This window comes from Chrysoperla carnea, chromosome X, assembly GCF_905475395.1.
Source record: "Chrysoperla carnea chromosome X, inChrCarn1.1, whole genome shotgun sequence".
Taxonomy (NCBI): Eukaryota; Metazoa; Arthropoda; class Insecta; order Neuroptera; family Chrysopidae; genus Chrysoperla; species Chrysoperla carnea.
In genome coordinates this window covers 18556256-18579398 of record NC_058342.1, presented here as the reverse complement: position 1 = coordinate 18579398, position 23143 = coordinate 18556256, and the positions used below count along the sequence as shown (strand labels likewise).

Below are 23143 nucleotides of genomic sequence, written 5' to 3'. Positions count from 1 at the left end.
ATTAACAATACCTCAGAAACTATTCGTTCTATCATCAAATGAACCAGATTTTTGTATTTTTTGGGTCAAAATTATCGTATAAGTTTAGCTTGTGATTTTTTCTTAATCCTTTTAAGAAAATTACAAAAAATCGTGAAAATTTTTTTTGAATCTTGATAACATGAAACCTTAAAGCCTTCCTATTTTTATGGATATAGAATGGGAAATTGGATAAATTCAATAAAAATTTGTTTGAAGAATTTGAACGAAAAATATTCTGAAACAGAAATTAATCGTTAAATATTTTTGTTCGTAGTATGAGAAAAATAAACCATTGGTCAATTTGGTTGATAACATGGTAAAATTAGGTTCCTTATACCAAAAAAATGGGAATAGTCGTAATGAAAAACTGAATGGTGCAAGAAATCGTGAACGATTACAATTTAATCAACAAGTCCAAGAGCGACGATTATTGGCTGAAGAAAAACGTGATTGGAAAAAAATCAATTTAAATCATGCACAATTACAGGTAAACAATAAATTTGCTGTTAAAAAAACTAGGCTCGGATTTTGGAAGGAATAAATTTGTCTGCAAGGAACAAATATCAAAATTTTTAGCTGTTAACCATAACTTTTTTCAGAGTAAAATCCAACAATTATATGAATTAGATAACGCCTTACGTCATGAATCTGGAACGTTGGCTGGTTTACGAAAGGAGAAAGAATATTTAGAAGGTGCTTTACAATCGTTACAAAATAAATTAACGGATTCTGAATTACCAAGTACACCGCCAGCTGAATTGGATCGAGTTCGACGTCATCAACAACTTTTGGAGCGTGAATTGAGTCGTGTTCATGTTTTATTGGCTTACAATTCAAAGGTTAGTTCTAATTATTATGCTAAAGAAATATTTCAAAATCAAAAATAATTCATTTCGAACATCTCATCTTGAGAACATGTCGAACAAGTAAAGACATTCCCATATGATTCTGTCGACGAGAAGGGAAACGCAAAAAGACCACAGTTTCTCTGTCGAAATTGATTCTAGAATTGATGGGTCCAAAGTTGCTATACAGGAGCAAATAACATGGATAATAGTACAATGAGTTATGTGAGTATGCACATAGCTCCCCTTGAAATTATGAAGCGGTAAAATTATCTCATTGGAAGTATTCTTTTAAAAGTGTTTCATTCCTTAACTCAATATTTTTTCGTCAGACCGGGTCCGTTATTTGGTCGCTTCTTTTTTTTATACGCCTCACTCTGATCTCGCAACGAAAAATTTAAGTTTTCGTTGAAAGTACCCCAATTACACTCTTTCAAAACGTAAAAATGTGAAAGCAGTTTCATTTTCAAACAGCTTAGGCAACTTGGATCGTAAAATAAAAAAACAATAAGACGGGTTCTTGAGAACATCTCGAACTCCTGCAGGTAGAGATCGATGAGAGAGGCAATGCAAAAGGACCAAAGGTTTTCTGTCGAAATTTATGCCATAATTGATAGGTCCAAAGTTGCAGGCTTAAACATTCTAAACCTAACTGCAGGCATTCTTATGTGAATCTGATTATATCGAGGGGAGAGGTAACGCAAAAAGATCAACGATTTCAGGATTGATGAGCCCAAATTTATGGACCCAAAAAATTCTATACCTGAATGGTTGTAAAAAACCCTATCCTTCCCAACTGTACTCTGTTTAGTTTCAATCAAGCAAGGTCGAATGTTTTAGCGGTGGTTATGTTCAACATAGTTTGTCACTAGCTTGGATCCTTTACCGGAAACCCCACATCGATCGTAGGCTTCCAAATCGTAAACTTTAACGAAAGTTAAAGCTTTGGAATAGATCCTTCTGAAATTGCGACTCGGCAAAATAATCTCATTGGGGGTATTCATTTAAAAGTCTTTCATTCCCTTATTCAATTTTGACACATCGGGTCCATCATTTTCTCGCTGCCTTTTGGGATACTCCTCACTTTGATATCGCAACGAAAAATTTGACCCCTAAAACGTACAACAGTGTGAATTATAAACAAAAAGCTCATCAAGCTTTCATTCGACGTATATTTTAAAATAGATTATAGATTACCCTGAAATTGTGACTCGACAAAATAATCTCATTGGAGGTATTCTTTTAAAAGTGTTTCATACTCTAACTCAGTACTTTTTTGACAGATCGGGTCCATCATTTTTTCGCTGCCTATTGTGATACGTCTTACTCTGATCTCCCATATAACTTAAATTATTAACTTTATTTTTTTTTGTAGAAATTGGAAGAAACGGTTGCTGGTAATGCTCGAATCGAACAAGAGCTATTGGTACTTCGACAAAAATTGCAAATGACTCAACGCCAGAGAAAACAACCTTATTTATCGAATACAAGTAAGTGCAAAAATTATTGCAATAACCTTTAAATGAGAAGTTTTTAAAGATTTGATTGTTTTAACTCCTCGGGGATCCTTAAGTTATTAATTACAAGGAGAAAATCTCTCAACAAACATTTTTTGCCTCAACTATTATTTTATTTACGATTAAAATAACACCTTACTAGCTTGATACCTACCCGGTTCGCTGGCCTCAAAGGTTCGGGTGACCTCTGTCATAGACGTGGTTCTCATCAAGATTTTCGTTCATCAAAAACCTTTCTCATTAAAGTTTTTTCCCTACATATTTTTCTCCATCTAAATTGTGAAAACTTTTACGGAAATGTAAAATAATTCTTGTTTTTTAAATTTCAGTACCAAAGGAACGTAAGTCGTTAGCAGAATCAGCTCCAGAAATGGAAAGTGAATTAAAACGCGTACAATGGCTTATGGGTGATTTACAAAAACAACGACAAGAGCTAAGTGTACAAGTCCGACATTTAACAGATAAATCGCAAAATTTAGCCCATCAAATGCAATGGCCAATCTCAAACAACACTTCAATCGATAACACCAACGATCTCGAAGCATCTACATCTTCGTTACGTAGCTCATCCGCACGCTCACATTCACCAAGTTCACTAAAACGGACACAATGGTTAGAAACCGATTTAGATATTTGCTCGGAGAATAAACCGCAGAATTATCTACATAACAGTGATGATGGGTTATTCTCAACGGATTTAAGTGAGAATCCACAGTCGAATTTATACGAGAAACAAGAAATCAAAACTGTTCGCATTGTGAAACGTGAAAGTGAACGAAGACACCGTGATAGGGAACGAACTGGAATTGGTAGTACGCTTTCTTTGGCAATACCTCCAGCACGATTGGCAACAATGGGTACTGGGAGTGGAGGTGCTTCATCAATGTCGATGGGTTCGTTAAAACAACGTGATCATGGTATATCGTCAAATGATTTAGCGTCGCATTATTATAAAGATGAAGATCTCGAACAATCGTCAAATATTTCTTCACATGTTCTATCCAAGTCCACGGATTCGTTAGCAACCTATAATAAAAGTGAGTATTTGGGAATATTCTTTATAATCTTCATAATACAACAAAAGTAAATAAAATAATTATGGTAAAAAAGAAAAAATTAATGCATCTTTGAAATTTTTCACAGTTGTTTATTAGATAAAAAAAAGTCTACCTCTAAAAGGCGTACCTAATCCTTATTTTTGGGGGGTTGTTGAGGGTTTTACTCAGTTTTTTACATATTACAAAAAAAAAAGAAAAAAAAAAAAAACTATGCATTAAATTTAAAAAAAAAAAGTTCAAATAAAAGTTCTAGCTGAAGTATTTGTGCACATTTTCGTTTTTTTTTTGGACTTTCAAGCTTCAAAGTTGACCGAGATATGCCAATTTTAAAATGGAATTTTTTTGCTCATTCAATCATATGAAACAGCATCCATCTTGTAAACCATTGAAGATAAAACAAAAGTTTAAATATAAAAGTTATTCCTTATAAAAAGTTCGACAACTTTTATTTGAATAATTATTTCGTAAACACCCCTCAGTCGTGTTCAGTCGTGAGGGTGGGAAAATTTTGGGAAAAATTTTTTTTGTCCATTTTCTTCAAAACTATAAAAAAAAGTGTGTTGAAAATTTTTAGATTAACTTCAACTAATGGTTTTGTGAAACATAGAAAAACCAAAAAAAAAAAAAAAAAATTCTAGAAAATACTTCAGTTTGAAAATATTTTCTAGAATTTTTTGCTCATTCAATCAAATAAAAAAAAAAACCATTTTGTAAACTGTTAGAGATAGAACAAAACTTTATATGCAAAAGTTATATGAGCCATGATTCAAAAAGTTACGCCTTCGCGGGTGAACAGTGATGTTTACGAAAGAATGAATCAAATAAAATTTGTTAATTTCTTTATAAGGAATAACTTTTACATTTAAACATTTGTTCTATCTCTAACGGCTTACAAGATGTATACTTTTTCATTTGGTTGAATGAGCAAAAAAATTCCATTTTAAAATTTTCATATCTCGGCCAATTTTGAAGCTGCATGGGCACAAATATTTCAGCTAGAACTTTTATTTGAACTTTTTTTTAAATTTAATTCATAGTTTTTTTGTTATTTGTAAAAAACTAAAAACCCCAACTACCCCCAAATAAGGGTTAGGGACGCCTCTGAGAGGTCGATTTTTTTACGAAGTTTTTACAATCTCTGTGGAAAATTTCAAAGATGCATTAATTTTTTCCTTTTATATATTTAGATTGTACTAATAAACTTTATACTTAATAAAATTTTCCTATTCTTTAGAACCATGTGGAAATCCACTTTCGCCGCCTTTACAAACTGCGTCATTAGGACGTCGAATAGTTCCCAAAGAAAAACGTAGACATCATACTGCACCCGATAATAACCATATTAGTCGGGATCTTAGTCTACTTTCAGCTAGTGATGGAGATACAAGTTCGGTAAGAAAATTTTGTAAAATTTTTAAATTTTCTCGTTCGAGAAAAAGACAGCCTGATACGCCGTACATAGTAAGCAACAACCGATGACTAGACCCCGCCTAGATATGCGCCGTAAATTCAGCCACGGGTGTTTATAGCTCGCTATAGGAGTTTCACGTCCTTGTTATATGGGTTCGTGATTCCAGTACTATGACATAGTCTATCTTTTGTTTTCAATCAATTGAAAGTGATTGAAAACAATTTCAATTGTGTAAACATCGCTTTCTCTCTCGTTCGAGAGAAAAACAGCTTGATGGGCAGTGCATAGTAAATAAATTCAGCCACGGACGCTTATAGCTCGCTATTTCAATTGTGTAAACAACGCTTTCTCTTTTATTTCTTATTTTAATAATTTGATAATGATCAACTTTTACATCCAAAATAGAAACCAAAGCTCTTTTTTATCCTTAATATCTAAGGTGATTTCCGTTTTGATCCTTACATATAATCAATTTATTCTATAATCTATTTTTTTTTTTAGTGGCTAAAAAGTGAAAGATCATTGGACGATTTAGACATGGAAAGAGCATTACGACCTAGAATAAATACTCCAGATGTGGTGCGATCTACATTAGGCCATAAAGAAATTAAATACAACGAGCGCACCATAGATAATATCCTAGGAACCCCAAGTAAAATAATCATACCTGAACGATACATGCCACAAGATTTACCTGAATTATCCGCCGAAGAGGAGCGCCAGCGTATGCGTAAAGTTGAATCCATTAAGAAAATGTTATCAGATAGTACGGCCTTACCCACTACATTGGATACGAGTCGTTTGGGCCAAGGTACCGAGGGTAAATCATTCACAATGTCCGAGGAAAAACGTCAACGCGAACATTTGTTACAATTAAATCAAATTTTAGCGAAACAAGTGATTGAGATGAGCAAAATTGTTGCTGGTACGTATTGTTTTGATATTTTATTTGAATCATAGTTTATGGTTTTGGGCATGTAGGGCTTGTGTTGATGTTTTTTTTTTATTAGATGTGTTTTTTTTTTGTGATTGTTCATTTAGGTTCCAAAGATAAAAAATCTGATTAGCAGTAATGAAAATGTTTTTTTGTTTCACCTGCTTTTTGAGGTTTGTTTATTATTATTATTTTTTAGTTTTTTAGTTTTTAACAATCATTAAGGTTTCACCAACTTTAATTTAACAATTAAATAGAACTCAAATTGGATTAAACCGCGACAAAGATAAAATATAAAAATTTTAATTCCTTCTTTAAAAATAAAAGCGCTTTTCCAGATAAATATGGTTAAAGTTACAATTGAATTTCAAGCACTGCGATTATACCCTTTACTCTATCGATTTGAAAGGACCCCGGACAAAATACATTGATTTTTGCTTTCGGTTAATATTTTTTGAAAAATATTGATTAAGGTAGTTTTGATCATGCTAGTTTTGACATTTTGATCAAAAGTCCTTATGAACTCAATCCTCAAAAACTCTTCCCTATCGAACTACAGCCTTTCAAAGGTTATGCCTGCATGAGATATTGATTATTCGTTACGATTTAAATTTTTTGAAAAGTATGGATTAAGGTAGTTTTGATCATGCTGATCAAAAGTTCTTATGGACTCAATCTTCAAAACCATTCCCTTCTGAGCTCTTCATGTAGGCGTAACCTTTGAATGGCCGTAGCTCGGAAGGGAAGATTTTTTGATGGTTGAATCCATAAAAACTTTTGATCATCATGATCAAAACTACCTTAATACATAGTTTTAAAATAATTTTTACCGAAACCAAAAATCAATATATCATGTAGGCATAAACTTTGAATTGAAGTACCTCAGAAGGGAAGGGTTTTTGAAGCTTAAATCCACAAGAACTTTTGATCATCATGATCCAAACTATTTTTATACATAGTTTTCAAAAAATTTTACGACTCAACATATTTTCATTTCTACGACTCACATAAAGTTGGTTAATCTTAGAGATGGTGAAGCCGATCTTTAGTGTAATTATTTTTGAGGAACTTATTATTTTACTTAGTTTAATCCAAATATTTTTAGTAGTAGTAATGGTAAATGTAAACTTCGTTAAGCAAAACTATGGGGACCGTGCGATCATCGTGGTACAAAACATGTGGGGTTCAATTTCCTGTACGAAAGAACGTGCCGTGACAAGTCTTAAAGAAAGCGTTTTGTAGATAAGGACACAAGAGAACTCATTGGCAGTCTTCTCTCTCGCTTCCCATATCGCATCCACTTACAGGCTAGCGTTCTCTATCTGTCATATCTCTTTGGAATGAACACTGGCCCCCATAAGTATTTTAGTTAAGTAGCAAGTAGTTTAGTTAAAAAACGTGTACGAACAAAGTAATTTAGTAATAACTTCATTTAGCTCTATTTTTAGAACAAGTGAGTTTCCCCTCACCCTCCAATAATCACCAAATAGCCCACTATGTAATTTTTACGAAAAAATTTGAATGCGTTAAAATTTCATACAAAATAGCAAGAATAGTCTTCTACTCATCCCTGTAGTCTTTGGGTTTCTGCAGGCCCGGGCTTACCATGAAGTAGGCACGTGTCTGGAGCGGCAATAACTGAAAGGAGTAAATTTTGAAAACTCTTTTTATTCCTGAAAATTGAATTTCTGGCCTATTTTGTTGGCACTCGTACCAATATTATAAGTGCAAAATGTCTGAATCGAGAAAATAATCAATTGATACAAGTCTTGATATTGGTCTAACATCAAATATTCGATAATTTTCTGTATCGAAAATCTTATTTTATCCTACAGTGCCTGTCTGGGGACGTAAATAAATACTCGTATTCTTTAGTCGTATAAAGATAGTAGAGGTTTAAACATATTTTAAGAGTTTTCCTATTAAGAGTTACAGCAATTCATTACAACCCGTGAGCTAATAACAACTGAATGTCGCCAGCTGCCAGGTTTTTGGGCTTTGACATATGTTGTAGATCAAACCAGAACCACATTTTTCCATATGATTTCCAATTCCCCGGGTGGTACTGGGGGTTTCTAGCCTCCTTCAAAATTGCAGCAAAATATGCATGATCTAAACAAGCTGCTAAAAACCGAAGACTAGTGTCGCTTTGTAGATTAGCCCAGAACCAGACTTTTCCATATAATTTCTAATCTCTCGAGTTGTTCTAGAGATCGCTATCTGCCTTAAACTCCCGATATATTTAAAATTATGTGGAAAAGGGTGTTTCTGGACTAATTTACAAAGCCACACTGGTCTGACTTTTTTGGCAGCTCGTTTAGATCATGCAAATATATTCCTACAGCTTTTAGGAGGGGTTAGATTCCCAACCCCACTTAGGTTTCATCCATAACATATAAATCAATACCAGGCTTTTGACAGCTGATATCTTACAGACGTTACCTACGGGCTATGATGGTTTCAACCATTTTGTAAATTCAAAAAACATACTTTCATATAATTGGGGCCGTTCATAAAATACGTCACGCTAAAATTAGGATTTTGAGACCCCCTCCCCCCGATTGTCACACTGTGTCACACTTTCTATGACCCCTATAAATATTACGTCACAAAAACTAAGTCCCTCTCCCCCTAAAAATAGAAAATTTTGATTAATAGTACACAAATTTTTATATTAAAAAATATTAATTTTTTTTTCTTCTAATATTTAAATAAATTAACAAAACTCTTTTGAAAATTGAAAAAAAAATAGCTGAAAGAAATTCTCCAATAAAATTTTTTGATAAGCCGCGAACGTCACATTGTCTTAGATCCCTGTCCCCCATTGTCACACTCAGTAGAACCCCTCCCCCCGCCTTCAGTACGAACGTATTTTATGAACGGCCCCTATGCTTGCTTGTTTTTTTTCGTCTGTGTTCATTCTCTATCATGCATCAATATTCTGCCTCTTACCAGAGTAACTCTAATATGATTTTGTATCTAAGTTTAATTGTTTCATAGACATTTGGAAGAACAGGTAAATAAATGTCGCGGTAAATAAAAGATCCTACATTTAAACTATTTTTAATATTAAGATCAAATTGAATAAAAATAATAAAAATTTTGATAATTAAAATAATAAAAATAATAAAAAATAATTTTATTATTAGTGTATGACTACAAGTTTTTTTATTTTGCGAACTTGCTTTCCATTCTCAATAGATTCAATTTCAAGAGAATGAACGCAAGTTCGAAAAATTTTGAGATCAAATAAAAAAACTTTCATACTCAAATAATAAAATAATTCTTTATTATTTTAATTATTTATTATAATATAGTATGTGCTACCAAAAACCTAATATAAATTCAATTAATAAAAATTTTGATTTAATTTCCACAGAAAAAGCCTTAAACTCGTTGCCACAGATTCCAGCACCGCCATTGGATGAAGATGAATTATCTCCAATAACACCATTACCATTATATCAACAACGTGAAAATTTTTACTCATAAAAGAAAAATTTGTACTTAAAAAAGAAGAAGAATAATGCAATATTTTATTTTAAATTTTCGGATACTTAAAAAAGAGTGCCATAGCTTCAAAAAATTTATAATTTTTATTTTAAATTTAACTTGGTTTTTGAATCGATTTAATTTTTTTTATTTTTTAACAATTTTTGAAATATCTGTTTTAATTTTCTCGATATTCAAGTGATTAATTTTACATTTGAATTCTTTATTATTGGCTGTGCTCATTAAAATTATAATTGTACTGTAAAAATATTGTCAATTCGTTCGATAGAACCGCGCGATATTTATTAAAAAAAAAAAATGTGGTTAATTAGCCTAGTTTTGGGATGACGTAGAACAGGGATGGTGAAAAAATGACATGGGTACCACTAATGACACGAGACACAATATTTTCTGTACCCCACCGACCACAAAGAGAAAATTTTTCAATTAATGTCGATTGAATTCCGATTCAATCTAATAGAACTAATCGGTAATTTGCAATTAGTTGTAATTCATGAATAGGATCGAATTGGAAATTTCATGTTGGATTCTATTGGATTGGCACTGGAATTTTAAAACTGGTCGGAAATGTAATATATCAACAAAAAATTGACATTAACTATGTTCCTTTCATATCGCTCTATCTTGACGAAAGCATTCACGTCACTAATAAATCTGAACATTTGGCTATTTTTGCTAGATATTGCGTAGGAAACGTCATTAAGGAAGAAATAATTTTTCAATAATTATCAATCTCAATAATTACGAAGTCAGAGTTATTTGACGACACGTCTATGATCTCATTAAGCATTTCTTTTATAAAATGGCACGTTGATGTAAAAAGGTTCGCCATCCCTGACGTAGAACATTATACGAATCTATTTTTTATAACGCTTAAGAATTTGGACTGGATTTACTCTTAAAAAGATATCGAGAAATACAAAATTTTTATTTTCCGCAAATTTGGAATATTATGTAAAGGAGCCCTAAAAGCATCTATTTTGTTATAATATATCTCCTTTATTTAATTTGAATAATAAAAATTCAGTTCATTTCGACCAGTTGCGTATTTCTGGAGATACCGCCCAAAATCTCTCCAAAATGTCGGATTTCTTATAAGATTTCGGGCCATACCATAGAGAATATTCGATTAATCCCTTCCTACGAAAAACTGTCTCGGATCAATTTCAGGCAATGTTTTGGAAAATATTTGTCTAATAAGTCAAGCCATCGGATTTCCGTGACTTATGTCGTATCTACATTGTAATCGCGTTAAACTTCAGTGTGACTTTAATAATTCAAATTTGGGTGAAAGACGATGCCAAAAGTGAAGAATCTCTTTTTAATCAGAAACTTTCCCCCACAGGAAATTTTTCTGGGTGATTAAAACATACGGGTGTGCTAATCACGGTAAATATGCAAAATAAATTGCAAATTTTTGCTGAATATTTCTTGTGATAAAAATACAAGAAGTGAAGAATCTCCTTTAATTTAAACAAAATTTTCGCTCTTCCACTCTCAAGAAGATAATTTTAGAACACTATTCAGCCAAACAACAGGTTAAATAACCATATTTTTAAATTAAGGTCGATTGAAAATTGAAACCCAACTTGGTGACGTAATGTGACGCAGTTTTATGTATGATGGACGTCAGTGGGTAACGCACGTATATCTATTATGTAAATTTTTTTAAAGTCAGGGGATGCAGTTTGTATGTCACGTATATACAATATGGTTAGCCGTCTATTTACCCCGCAAGAGGAACGGTTATCTAATATGGGCATGCGCGGTAATTAAAAAAAATGTTTGTATATAGATAGACAAATTTATATAAATGTGTTGGTAAAAATAATTAACACGAGAACTGTCAAAAGATGCGCGAGCAACCATTGGGCGAGAGAGAAATGATTGTTTGCACCGTTCGAAATTCACCGGGCCTTTCTCTCGGCTGGCATATATGGCATGTTGTGATTCCATAAAAACTCACAACAAACAAACTGCTTCACTTCACTATACAGAATACTGTACTATAAACCTGTATTACCCACTGACTTCCATGTACATAAACTACGTCACATTACCTCACCAAGCAATGGTTGAATTTATACTCTAAATGTATTAGAATCTCAAAATAAATCACTAAAAAATATTTATCCCCTAACCTTTTTGATTTTTTTCGATAAAAGTAAATCGTGTAAATCAGGCAGCTTGTACAGGGTGATTCTTAAAGATTAATAGAATAATGTATAAAAATAAACACTTGAATTATATATATATATATATATATATATATATATATATATATATATATATATATATATATATATATATATATATATATATATATATATATATATATTAAAAAGAAAGAATAACAATTTTGAATTTATTATATTAACTTAGTACAATTTTGCCATTTAAAATTACCTTTAAAAAAACCATCAGTACTTAAAATTTTCGGACTGATTTATAGAAAATTCATTTGGCAATAAAAATATTTATTTTTTAGGTCTGTAGATTTTATGCTTTTTGAAAAATATTTCAAGAAATACATAACACGTAGATGAAAAATCCAACAAAGTCGAAACAAAATTCCAAAAATAGATAATCAATTATGAAACCTAGATATAGTCGAAGAAATTTGTTTCAAATATCCGTTCTGAATAAAAAAAACACCATAGAAGAGGTTTCGTTGAAAGTACCCCAGTTATACTCTTTCAAAACGTAAAAATCTGAAAGCCCTTTCATTTTTCAGAACAGCTTGGACAACTTGGGTCGTAAAATAAAAAACAATAAGATGTGTTCTCGAGAACATCTCGAACACCTGTAGGTAGAGATCGATGAGAGAGGCACAAAGATCATAGTTTCTCTGCCGAAATTTATACCAAAATTGTAGACGCTCTCATGTAAATCTGATTATGTTGAGGAGAGGGGTAACGCAAAAGATCAACGATTTCAGGATTGATCAGCCTAAAGTTGCAGGCCCAAAAATTCTATACCTTAATGACTGTAAACTTATACAGGAGCAAATAACATGCATAAAGGTTTCATCGATTATCATTTATGCTCAAATGTGGGATCGTCTGAGATTCTTAAACTGGGAAAATAGTAGTTCGATTAACAATATCCTGTAAAAAAACCCACTATCCTTCCCACCTGTACTCTGTTTAGTTTCAATTAGACAAGGTCAAATGGTTTAGCTGTGGTTATGCACAACATAGTTTGCCGCTAGCTTGGGTTCTTTATCGGAAATCCCACATCGAATGTTGGCTTCTTAATCGTAAACATTAACGAAAGTTAAAGCTTTAGAATAGATCTCTCTGAAATTGTGACTCGGCAAAATTATCTCATTGGAGATTTTCTTTTAAAAATCTTTCAATCATTCCTTACTCAGTACTTTTTCGACAGATCGGGTCCATCATTTTGTCGCTGCGTTTTGTGATACGTCTCGCTTTGATCTCGCAACGAAAAATTTGACCTGTAAAACGTAAAACAGTGTGAATTTTAAGCAAAAAGTTCTTTAAGGTTTCATTCGATGTATATATTTTTTTTTTTGAATTTATACACCATTTTATTAAAGTTGTAATTTTTCGAGAAATCCAGTTTTAATCCGATGTATAAAAATATTCAAATGAATTCGCATCGAATTTTTTTGAGGTTGAAAAGATTTTTCGTCTACGTGAACACATATTATTACAAATAGTAATATAATGTTCCAAATAAAAAGTTCCATTAAAAATGGAACGTATATATAAATAGTTATAAAACGGATTGATTTATGAAGATCCGTATTTAATATTTGTCTAAAATATTTTCGAAGATAGATGATGCTTAAACAAATTTGATAATCGAATTTTTTCATTTTTATATAAATTTTTAAAATGCTGTCTACAAAAAAAAAAAAAAATATCTTTGCAAAGTTTCAAAAAAAATTGTAATAATTTTTGCATAGTATTTTCTAGCTAATATAAATAACATGTGGCACCTTCTAATTTTTAATTTTAAGCAAAACTTTGTATAAACCAGCCTAACTGCCAAAAATTAATTTGTATAAATTTTGGAGAGATGGATAATTCCTAAAGGAACGTATCTAATGATGTTTAAGGGATTTTAATGCTAAAAAAGATACTATCTAGCGATAAAAAAAAAGAGCCATAGATGTTAGCTCGTATACTTATATAATATTTAACGGAAATGTTGTTTACAATATTGTATATTGCTTACCATACATACATACAAGATAGATGAATTTAACAATCTTTGACAGCAAAAATTATGTTAATGAATTATACAGTGTGTCGAATTTAAGATGAAGACACCCTCATATTTTCGTTATTTATAGGAATATCGATTAGAAATTATCGTATACCAGTTATACAGAGCGGTGGCCCTGATAAAAAAGTCTGATTAATGAATCGGAAATTTCCAATTCAACCAATCGGAATGAATGAATGGATTCAATTGGAAAAAAATTTCAATTCATTCTGATTCATTCTCATTGAAAACAATTAAAATTTTGAATCGAAATTTAATTTAAATGAATCGGATTTAATTAGGAATAAAATTTCCAATTCCTTCCGATTGAATCCAATAGAACTAATCGGAAATTTCCAATTGGTTCCAATACATTAATGGGATCGAATTGGAAATTTCATATTGGATTGAATCGGAATTCGATCAGAATGAAGGGGAATTTGAATCAGAACTGAATCGGACTTTTTTATCAGGGGGGTCACATTTTGTAAGATATATAACCTAAATCAGAACTTGAAACTCAGCCTACTACAGTTAGAAATGGTTAGAGTCATCGAAAATAACCATTGGAAAAAGTTGCTTAGAATATTTTTTTATTCCCATATTCCGATTTTTTTCATTATTTTGGTCCTTACCCAAAATTATTACAATTTTATTGAAATATTTGAATACATACTATAATAAATTATCAATTTGACCAGTTTTTGCATTCCATGGCACACTAATTATAAAGGTTTATTTTTTTAATTTTATAACTAGTATGCTATGGAATGTAAAAATTGGACAAATTGATAATTTAATAGTTTTATGTATTCAAATATTTCAGTTAATTTATAATAATTTTGAGTAAGAACCAAAATAATGAAAAAAAAAATGAATAAAATCACTATATGGGAATAAAAACATATTCTAAGCAATTTTTTTCAATAGTTTTTTAAAATATTAAGCACCGATCCTATTTGTCAATTTGTAGTAGGCTGAGTTTAAAGTTCTAATTATGGTTAAGTATCTTATAAATGTGACCCATCACTCTGTATGGTTGCAAAATTTCAAGTCGATATTCCTTTTAATAACAAAAATAGGAGGGTTCTCCTATAGTTTTCATAAAACATTAAAATAATTGTTTTTATTTTAATTTGGGTCACCATGTCCGTTAATCGCCGTTGTAGTGTGAAAATCTCGAGTTTATATAAAATACTAGGACAACTGTCGCAGCTATAAAAGACTGGGGGAGCAAATATGGGGAGCACATTAAAATGTAAAATAAAGTAGGTATCTTTTGTCTTTTCATTCAATGAAAAAATCAGTAGATCAATATAAAAAATTTAAAATCCCATAGTGATTCACAAACTGTTAGTTACGTTCCTGGATAATGATGCTCATTTTCTATTTAGAGATGTTTTTAAGAACGTAATAAGTATATACTAAGTTTTTGTTTATGGCTGAATACATCAGAGGTGGGATTTAATAGTTCTTTAAGACAGCGTGAGTAATTCTCCGCCCATGACATAAACTTTCCGTTGTGTCGTTTTACAGCGTTGTCAGATTGTGATAGTTTATAAGCGCGCTGATTTAAACATAAACAATTTCATCAGACAATTGATCTGACATGTAAGTTTTTTTTTAAACGAATTATTTTATAGGAAATTTTAAAAAATTTCACGTGAAAATTGTAAATATTAATTATTCAAAGATAATTCCTTAGAAATAATTTATAAATCATAAGTTAAAACAGTTCAAATAATAAAGCATAGAAGGACCTTCAGTTAGGTTGAGTATCTGATGACACTGTACTCAAAATCAATTATCAAACTTAGGCAGAACGCCGCATTTTTCTAATCATAGGGCATTAAATTTCGAGATATAATAATTGTAATGAAATTTGTTTTAATGAATTCTAGAATATTTAAAGTCCTGGAATGGGACACAATTACATCATAGAGTCCCTTGTGGTACCGACAAATGGTTGATCCATCCCCGATTTCCATGAACTATTTGAAGCCGTTTAAGAACAGCAGAAGTGCTCTAACGATTGGGATTGTTTAAGAATGGCTGGCTTAAGTCATCAGTGACAGAGAAGATGAGATGCCGTTTCATCCTCCTCCCCACCTTGGATTTAGTTTGAATCTTGTCAAGTTATAGTAATAACCGATTTGCCGATCTCACTATAATCAATTTTGACTGTATTTTAAGAGTTAAATTTCACTTCTGATTCTCGTCGATTTTAAGGTGTCAATAATTAACGCTACAACTGTTTTACTGAATTTAATCTCAATTGTATATTTTTCGTGTTTGATAATCCCTCACTATTTTTCTATATTGTGGAAAATGGTTTCTATTCAAAAAGCTTGAAGAGAAGACCAATATTATTAATATTATTACTTAACAAGAATAGACTGATTTAAGCAATGTTTAATTTTTCTTGAAAAATTAATTATTGAGCAATTATTTTTATTTTGAATAAAAACTGTTTATTAATTTTTAAGACACAAACTTTGACTTTTATCGTATTTATTTTGAATATATATTATAAATATGACATACGAATCAAAAGTCAATCGTGTGAAATGGGTTTTAGAATTGATTTTTTTGTATAATTAAGAGATTTTTCTAAAAATGTTTTGAAGTGTGTAAAATTTTGACAATACTAAAGAAAATCTTGTTTGCAATAACACGGATAACGCTGTTTTATTGAATGGCAGAATATCGTTGAATGGCTACGTTTAGTAAAAAGCCTAAGCTGTTAATTGAACAGCTAATTTAGCTAGTTGGCTGTGACATATATCTCTATGTAAAGCCGTACGTATTTTTTGATCCAGAAATAGGTTTTCGTCCCTAATTACAATTTTTAACAGTATCAATCGGTAGAATATGATCACAAATTCGGTATCTAATTAGGAGAAATCTATACGTCAATCGATTGTCTGTTATTTAAGACCGTAATCAAAACGAGACAAACTGTGGTTGGCACACCATGATTAATAAATAATGAATTAATATTTTAGTTACATTTAGTATCTCTTTCTTAACTAAAATGGGGATCAGTCATCGCCCTAAAACTGTAATTAACGTGTCTCAATCCTCTTTAAAGAATTTGGAAATAATATTCTCTATTTGTCTTTTTAAAATGACGTCTCTTTATTTTCTTTCTATCATAGAAATAATACCATAAAGTTGTATAGACATAGGCAAATAAGTGAATTCTTGACCGCAGTGAGAGAGGTAACAAAGGGACAAAAATTTTAGGCGAATAAGAGAGGCGAAGACAGCTATACGCATTTACTTTATATGTCTCTCTCTACTACGATCAACCGTTTGGGCGGCGACTTTGCAGCTGTATGGTAATATCTCTATGCTTTTTATACGCATACTTTTGGGTCGAATTCTAGTTTCGACGATGCTAGGATATCTTTTAATTTCGATTGTTTTTAATTTCATCTATCCAGTTAAACAAAGATTAGTATTCCGTGTTTTTGTAGACCAGATTTAAAAATACGAATAAAAGCAGTTGCGAACGTTGATGAATTATTGGCTGACGATTTAAGTTAGCGCTTTCTTCATCCGCTTTTTTGGAGAAAGATAGCAAATAATTTCAATTAAATCTCAGCCATTTTTCTCGTCAACACTTTTTTTTTAAAAATCTCTTCATTTAAATAAAATTAAAAAAAGGATTCTAAAATAAAGATTATTGGGGATTGTTCATTTAAATCCTCGTTGTTAAAATAAAAACTAATTAAAATAAAAAAACGTTAATTGTGTTTTATTTTTATTATACATATTATTGATAGATTATTTGAATTTTTTTTTTATTTTGGATGAAAGTATTTTATTTAATTAAATATTAATTTTACCTTTAACAAACAAATAAAAAAACAGAGTTATTTATAGAATTTAAAAATAGTATTATTATATTAATACGTAAAAAACAAACAACAAAATATTGTATTCGAAATATTAATTAGTATTCAATAAATAATATTATTATTAATATCAATTGTTTTTTTATTAGTCCTCGATCGAAAAATGATTTTTACCGTTATTTTTGGTTAAATGAACAAAAACCAAAGAATTTATTAAATCGAAATTTTAATTATTTGAATTTCATAGACGAATATACAATCGATATTCGTTGTAACGAAGATAGTGAAAACTTTTCGCATAATTTTACCGAAAATTAATAAAATTTCACAATTTAAATGATGAACTGAACCCCTCCCTTAAACTTAGACTCGTTAAGCTTAACATCAAAGAACTTTTTACGTAGCACCCATCTTTTCGTCTAGGCTTCTTGAGTTATTCATCATATTTCACTTCATGACTTCATTCTGTGGTTAATTTCAACTTCTTTCAACATACATCGTCCGTTATCATTTCGATTTGTTCTTCAACATCATCTTCATCAACATTACGTCATCAATGAAGTACAACGTTGAAGAATTTACAATGAATTTTTTCGAGTAGGAGGTTGACTTTAAAAATAAAATGTATGCCGGGAAAGATAGTGGTTTTTATGCTGTTTAACTTCTTTTTTAGTTTTTTTGAATAGCAGCACTTCCGGCGCCAAAATCCACCATTTCCGGAAAATCTTAAACTTGAGTTTTTAGTTTTTCACGTACTGATAACGATTTGAATCTTCGTTTCGACATTTTTCAATTAAACATCCGTATGATAGTAAAGCAAAACTAAAACTTGAGGCTGAAAATTAGTTAAGTGCGGAATTGGCGGGTAGAATAAGAATAAGTTAGTAAACAAACAAAACGATGTTATCTCAGTTCTCAGTTACAGAGATTAATACATATAAATTTCATTCGCTGTCTCAGTTATAGAGGTAGCTATGATGATAAAATCGAAAGAACGAATCCCCGATATACAGGAAATAACAATAATTTAATCCCAGATATATCTTCGTCTCACTAACAGAGGATTCAGTGCCAAAGTGTTAAGACCTCAGCATGAGTTCCAGTTATGGAGGTTTCTCACTTATCCAGCTCAAGCTTAACCAGGTTTCACTTTAATGGATTTTGAAATTGAAAAAACATATTGACTTTCAGGATTTATTTTTGGTTTGTAATTTTAATTTTTACTTTTTATTTTGAGTGTCAAAATCAAGTGCAGATAAAATACTAAAGAATGTTAAATTAACAGAATATTATCGGACGCTTTTTTATAGTGCTCATTTTCTGCTGTATATGCCCATTGTCAGTAAAATGTTATGTCATTTATTTTATTTTAAAATTTTTATTACACACAGACAACTTTCTTCGTTGATAGTACTATCACATGAATCAGATAGTAACGGGTTAGTCTAGCCAACAAGTTCAAATTGATAAAAAAATACGTGTGATAGCTTTTGGATTCGAAATTATGTCTAGAAAAATGTGCCGAATGCGTTTTTTAGCACATAAAAAATTGCAAAAGTTATAAACAATTAAAGATGAAAAAAAAAGGATATTTCTTAAATATTGACTTGTTGGAAAATTAACTTTGAGATAAATTTCCAACGATAATACATTTTTTAGAGTGTTTTAAATTAATATTTAATATCTTTAAAAAATTATTTGGTGCAATCATTTTTGTCGCTATTACAGCAATCTAAAAATGACGCACGAAGACCTATTTTCAGTGTTAAATTAAAATTATAAATAATGAAGATAGAGTTTCGGGAGTAGGTTCTTTTTTGGAAATTTCCTCTTCTTTATGAATGTTTATTTTAAATTTCTTAAATATTGACGAAAAACGAAATATATTTTTTTTTATCCTTAATTGTTTATAACTTTCGCAATTTTTTATGTGCCAAAAAATGCTTCCGGTATATTTTTCTAGAAATCATTCCGAATCCAAAGAGTTATCACACGCATTTTTACGACCCTTATCTCTATATTTAACCAATTTGAACTTGTTGACTAGACTATAGGTGTGTTTAGTCTATCACATACAATATTTATGTTTCTGCTATAAAACATTGAATACAGTTAAGATTCATTGCCACCATGAGGTCATTACTGAGAAACAGAGCATCAAATAATGTCTTTATTAAACAAATAGTTCAATCAATATTCTTGATAAATATTTTAATAGTAATTTTTTTGCATAAAATATATACAGTGGAACCTGGTTAAGCGAAACATCAAGGGATCTGCAAATTTGTCTTAGTGATAGAGGTACACCATTTACCCAGTATCTCAGATACCCAGGTATAAATAAATATCTGTCTCATTTACAGAGGATTAATTAATAGAGGTTAGAATAAAGGTTATTTCAGTTATAGAGGTGCGATTGTTAAATAAAACAATGTATGATCAATATCATTGCTGCTACAAAAATTATGAATACCGAGCCTTCGCGTGAAATCTTGTGCTTTTTCTTTAATCATCTACCACTTACCGGAACGTTTTTTGTTTCAAAGTTGCTTAACCCAATGTTAGCAAACACTGTTCAAGTTCAGGATATTCTGATAAACGTACTAAATATTCTTTATTCTAAATTATTCTACAAAGACTAGATTTTGGCACATTAAATTCAACACAATGAAGACTATGTCGCGAGTCTTCCCACTTTCAGAAGCGGATGTTAACTTCAGTTTTTCACGCACTGATAACGATTTGAGCCTTCTTTTCGGCATTTTTTAAATAAACATCCGTATGATAGTAAAGCAAAACTAGAACCGAAGGTCATTGAGGCTGAAAATTAGTTAAGTGCGGAATTTCCGGGTGGAATGAGTAAGTAAACAAACAAGAAGATGTTATCTGAGTTCTCAGTTACAGAGGTTAATGCATATAAAATTCACTCATTGTCTCTGTTATAGAGGTAACTATGATGATAAAATCGAAAGAACGAATCCGCTAGCAAAGGTAATTCAGTGGTAAGGTGTTGGGACCTCAACATAAGTTCCAGTTATAGAGGTTTCTCACTTATCCAGGTCCCACTTAATCAAGTTTCACTGTACCAAGTATCTTGTTTATAACGCTGATAAAAAACCGCATGCCGATCCGTCTTACTGCTCACGAAATCGATAGTTGACCAGTTTTTAGTATTCTTCGATAAGTTGTTACCAGCGAAAAGCCATTTCTCTTCAACCAGTTGTTGCTCAAGAAATATCGCACCAAAACGAATAAAATAGTACACTTCTGTTTTCCTTTTTTTGTTACATTTTCTGTTTATAGCTTTTTTCGTAGGATGTCAATTTTTCTAGTTATACGAGAAAAACTGATGGAAAAATTGATTTTTTCAACGGCGATTTTTAATCACCAATTACTCGGAAATTATTGTTTTTTCAAAATATGCTTCAATGACACTTTTTGCTCACCATTCATTCCTTTATCGATTTCTTTTATCCTATTTTCTTGGGGTCTTATCTACTTACCTAAACATTTGTCGTGAACATCTACTTACCTAAACATTTAATCTGAGTTATTTTCTCTCTTGAAGTTTCTAGAAAAAAATATTTAGCACAACTGTTACAGTATTCGTCAAAGATTAAATTATTTAGACAGGTTAGAAAAAAAATTTAAAAACCAAAATTAAAAACAAAAAAAAAGAACTTCCTTGCAATAAAATACAAAAAATTTTGTGCGAATGAGTTTATTTAAGTGATGTTTAAGGAAAATTACACAAGGTAAGTTTTTACTAAGTAAATACATAAGAAAAGTTATGGAATTATTATCAAGGGGGGAGAGAAAAGTACAGTAAATTTCTCTACTAAGAGATGTTTGTTTTTTTTTTTTGTTTTGGGGAAATAACGTATTATAAAAATAGTTTTTGTATATTACGACTTACGATTAAAACAAAAATATGAAAAACAGAAACACCAAATTTTGAAACAAGTAAAAAATAATTTATTTTTTTTTTACGAAAACCCAAAAAAAAAAATGGTGAAAATTTTCTTAAAATATTTTGGCAAAAAACAGTCACTCGCATAGTTTGGCTTTTTTTTTTAATAATTTTTCTTTTAAATTCTATGTTTTTAAATTACTAAAAAGATTCTAAAAGTTTTCGAACAAAAAAAAAAAGTTATTTTTTGAGAGGGGATAGGGGATGAATAAATACTGGGATTACTTGTGTACAAATATAAGAAATTTGTATTTTTTTTTCGTCTACTTATAAATAACAAGAATCATTTTTTGCTAAATAAAATTTCTACTCTTAAATGTTACGAGATTCTTGTAGTGGATTTTAGTTCTAAATTCTATGTAACAAGAATTTTTTATATAAAAATTTTGAGGGGGAAGGGGTGTAATGAATCAAGCATTTCTAAAAATTGGGTATCAAATTTTTTCCAAAATGAACAATTGTATTAAAATAAGTCTATTTTCTTTTGTTAAGCTTATATATCACAAAACCTTAACTAATTTTTAATTTTTCCATTCATATCGAAACGAAAAATACAAGGATACACCACAAAAATTAATTGATTTGTATTTACTCCCCTTCTTCAAAGCGCTAGAGGAGCGTGGGGGTGTCTCATTCGAAAGAACGACTCTTGACCATTTTTTTGATGTTTTTAAGGCTCTGCGCACCTCTACGGCTCTCTAAATTGATTAAGAAAGCGGTTTTGAAGGGCATAGTTTGTAAGAGGGGCTTAGTGTCCTTTCCTACAAATTTGTCTTTTTCCTCCCTTTTTTTTTTAGTCTTTCTCAATGAACAGCGTCGTTTGTCCACTTGTCGTGCTTTCCTATACAAATTTTGCCTTTTTCCCGGAAACTGCTCCTTTGCCACCCTTTAAATTCGCCGCTGGGGGGACAGTATTTCAGAAGCGGGTGTTAATTTGAATAGATTTCACTAATTTGAAGAAGATTCTCAAAACAAAAAACCTTTTTTCGGTGTTTATAAGGCTTCGCGAACCTCCACGGCTTCTCAAAACTGAGCTAGAAAGTTTGAAATTTGTATTAAGATTGAGTTGGTAGCTAAGAAATACCTTTTGATGATGTCAACTTCCTGGCCCCCCTTTTCCATAAGCTTTTGGGAATAACTGATTGGCCCATTTTTACAGCTTCTTCAAATTGACCTAGAGTTGGAATTTTGTATGTATGTAAAGTTAGTATTAAGAAATTGCTTTTTGGGGTTGTCAATTTCCCAGCCCTGCTTGCCATTATTTTCGCAACCCCGCAGCATCTCAAAATTAAAAATTTGTATAAAAGTTAAATTAGTGACCTTGTGCTCATCCCTAACACATGAGCCAATCTTACGAATGAAACCATCTCCGAAACCCGTCGTCCGAAACCCGTTTACAACACAAATCGGAAAATTTTCGTGATACACCTTGTATGAACACAAAAAAATTTGTTCCAACTAATAAACACTAAACGAGGAAAAGAACTTTTAGGCATTTATGAAAAAGAAAAATGATGGAACAAATTTTACTAAAAAATGATTTTTGGATTGTTTATAAAAGCTTATATATGAAAAATTGTGAATTTTTTTTTGAGTATTTTCAAGTAAGTGGGAGAAAGTGACAGTGCAAAAATTTCTCATTCTTTTTACAATTAACTTATATTTAATAATTTACTAGTAAATTTTTTTTTTAATAACACTTAAAACATTAATAACATTTCTTGATCATTTACTTAAATTATTTTTTACTTTTTAGGGTAAAATGTATTTTTTTTCTGGAT

At 30.8% G+C, this 23143-nt stretch overlaps 1 protein-coding gene across 2 annotated transcripts in view; it reads left to right on the top strand.

Annotated features, from left to right (window-relative positions):
* The window catches only part of LOC123302148, a 33702-nt gene extending 24403 nt beyond the window's left edge, over nt 1-9299 (top strand). For both annotated transcript variants that reach the window (XM_044884958.1, XM_044884957.1), the window contains 7 exons: nt 296-508; nt 621-860; nt 2242-2356; nt 2713-3420; nt 4676-4833; nt 5354-5777; nt 9166-9299. In XM_044884958.1, coding sequence (XP_044740893.1) covers nt 296-508; nt 621-860; nt 2242-2356; nt 2713-3420; nt 4676-4833; nt 5354-5777; nt 9166-9278 — 1971 coding nt within the window. In that variant the 3' untranslated portion in view covers nt 9279-9299. The remainder of the gene's footprint in view (nt 1-295; nt 509-620; nt 861-2241; nt 2357-2712; nt 3421-4675; nt 4834-5353; nt 5778-9165) is intronic.
* The last annotated feature ends 13844 nt before the right edge of the window (nt 9300-23143 follow it).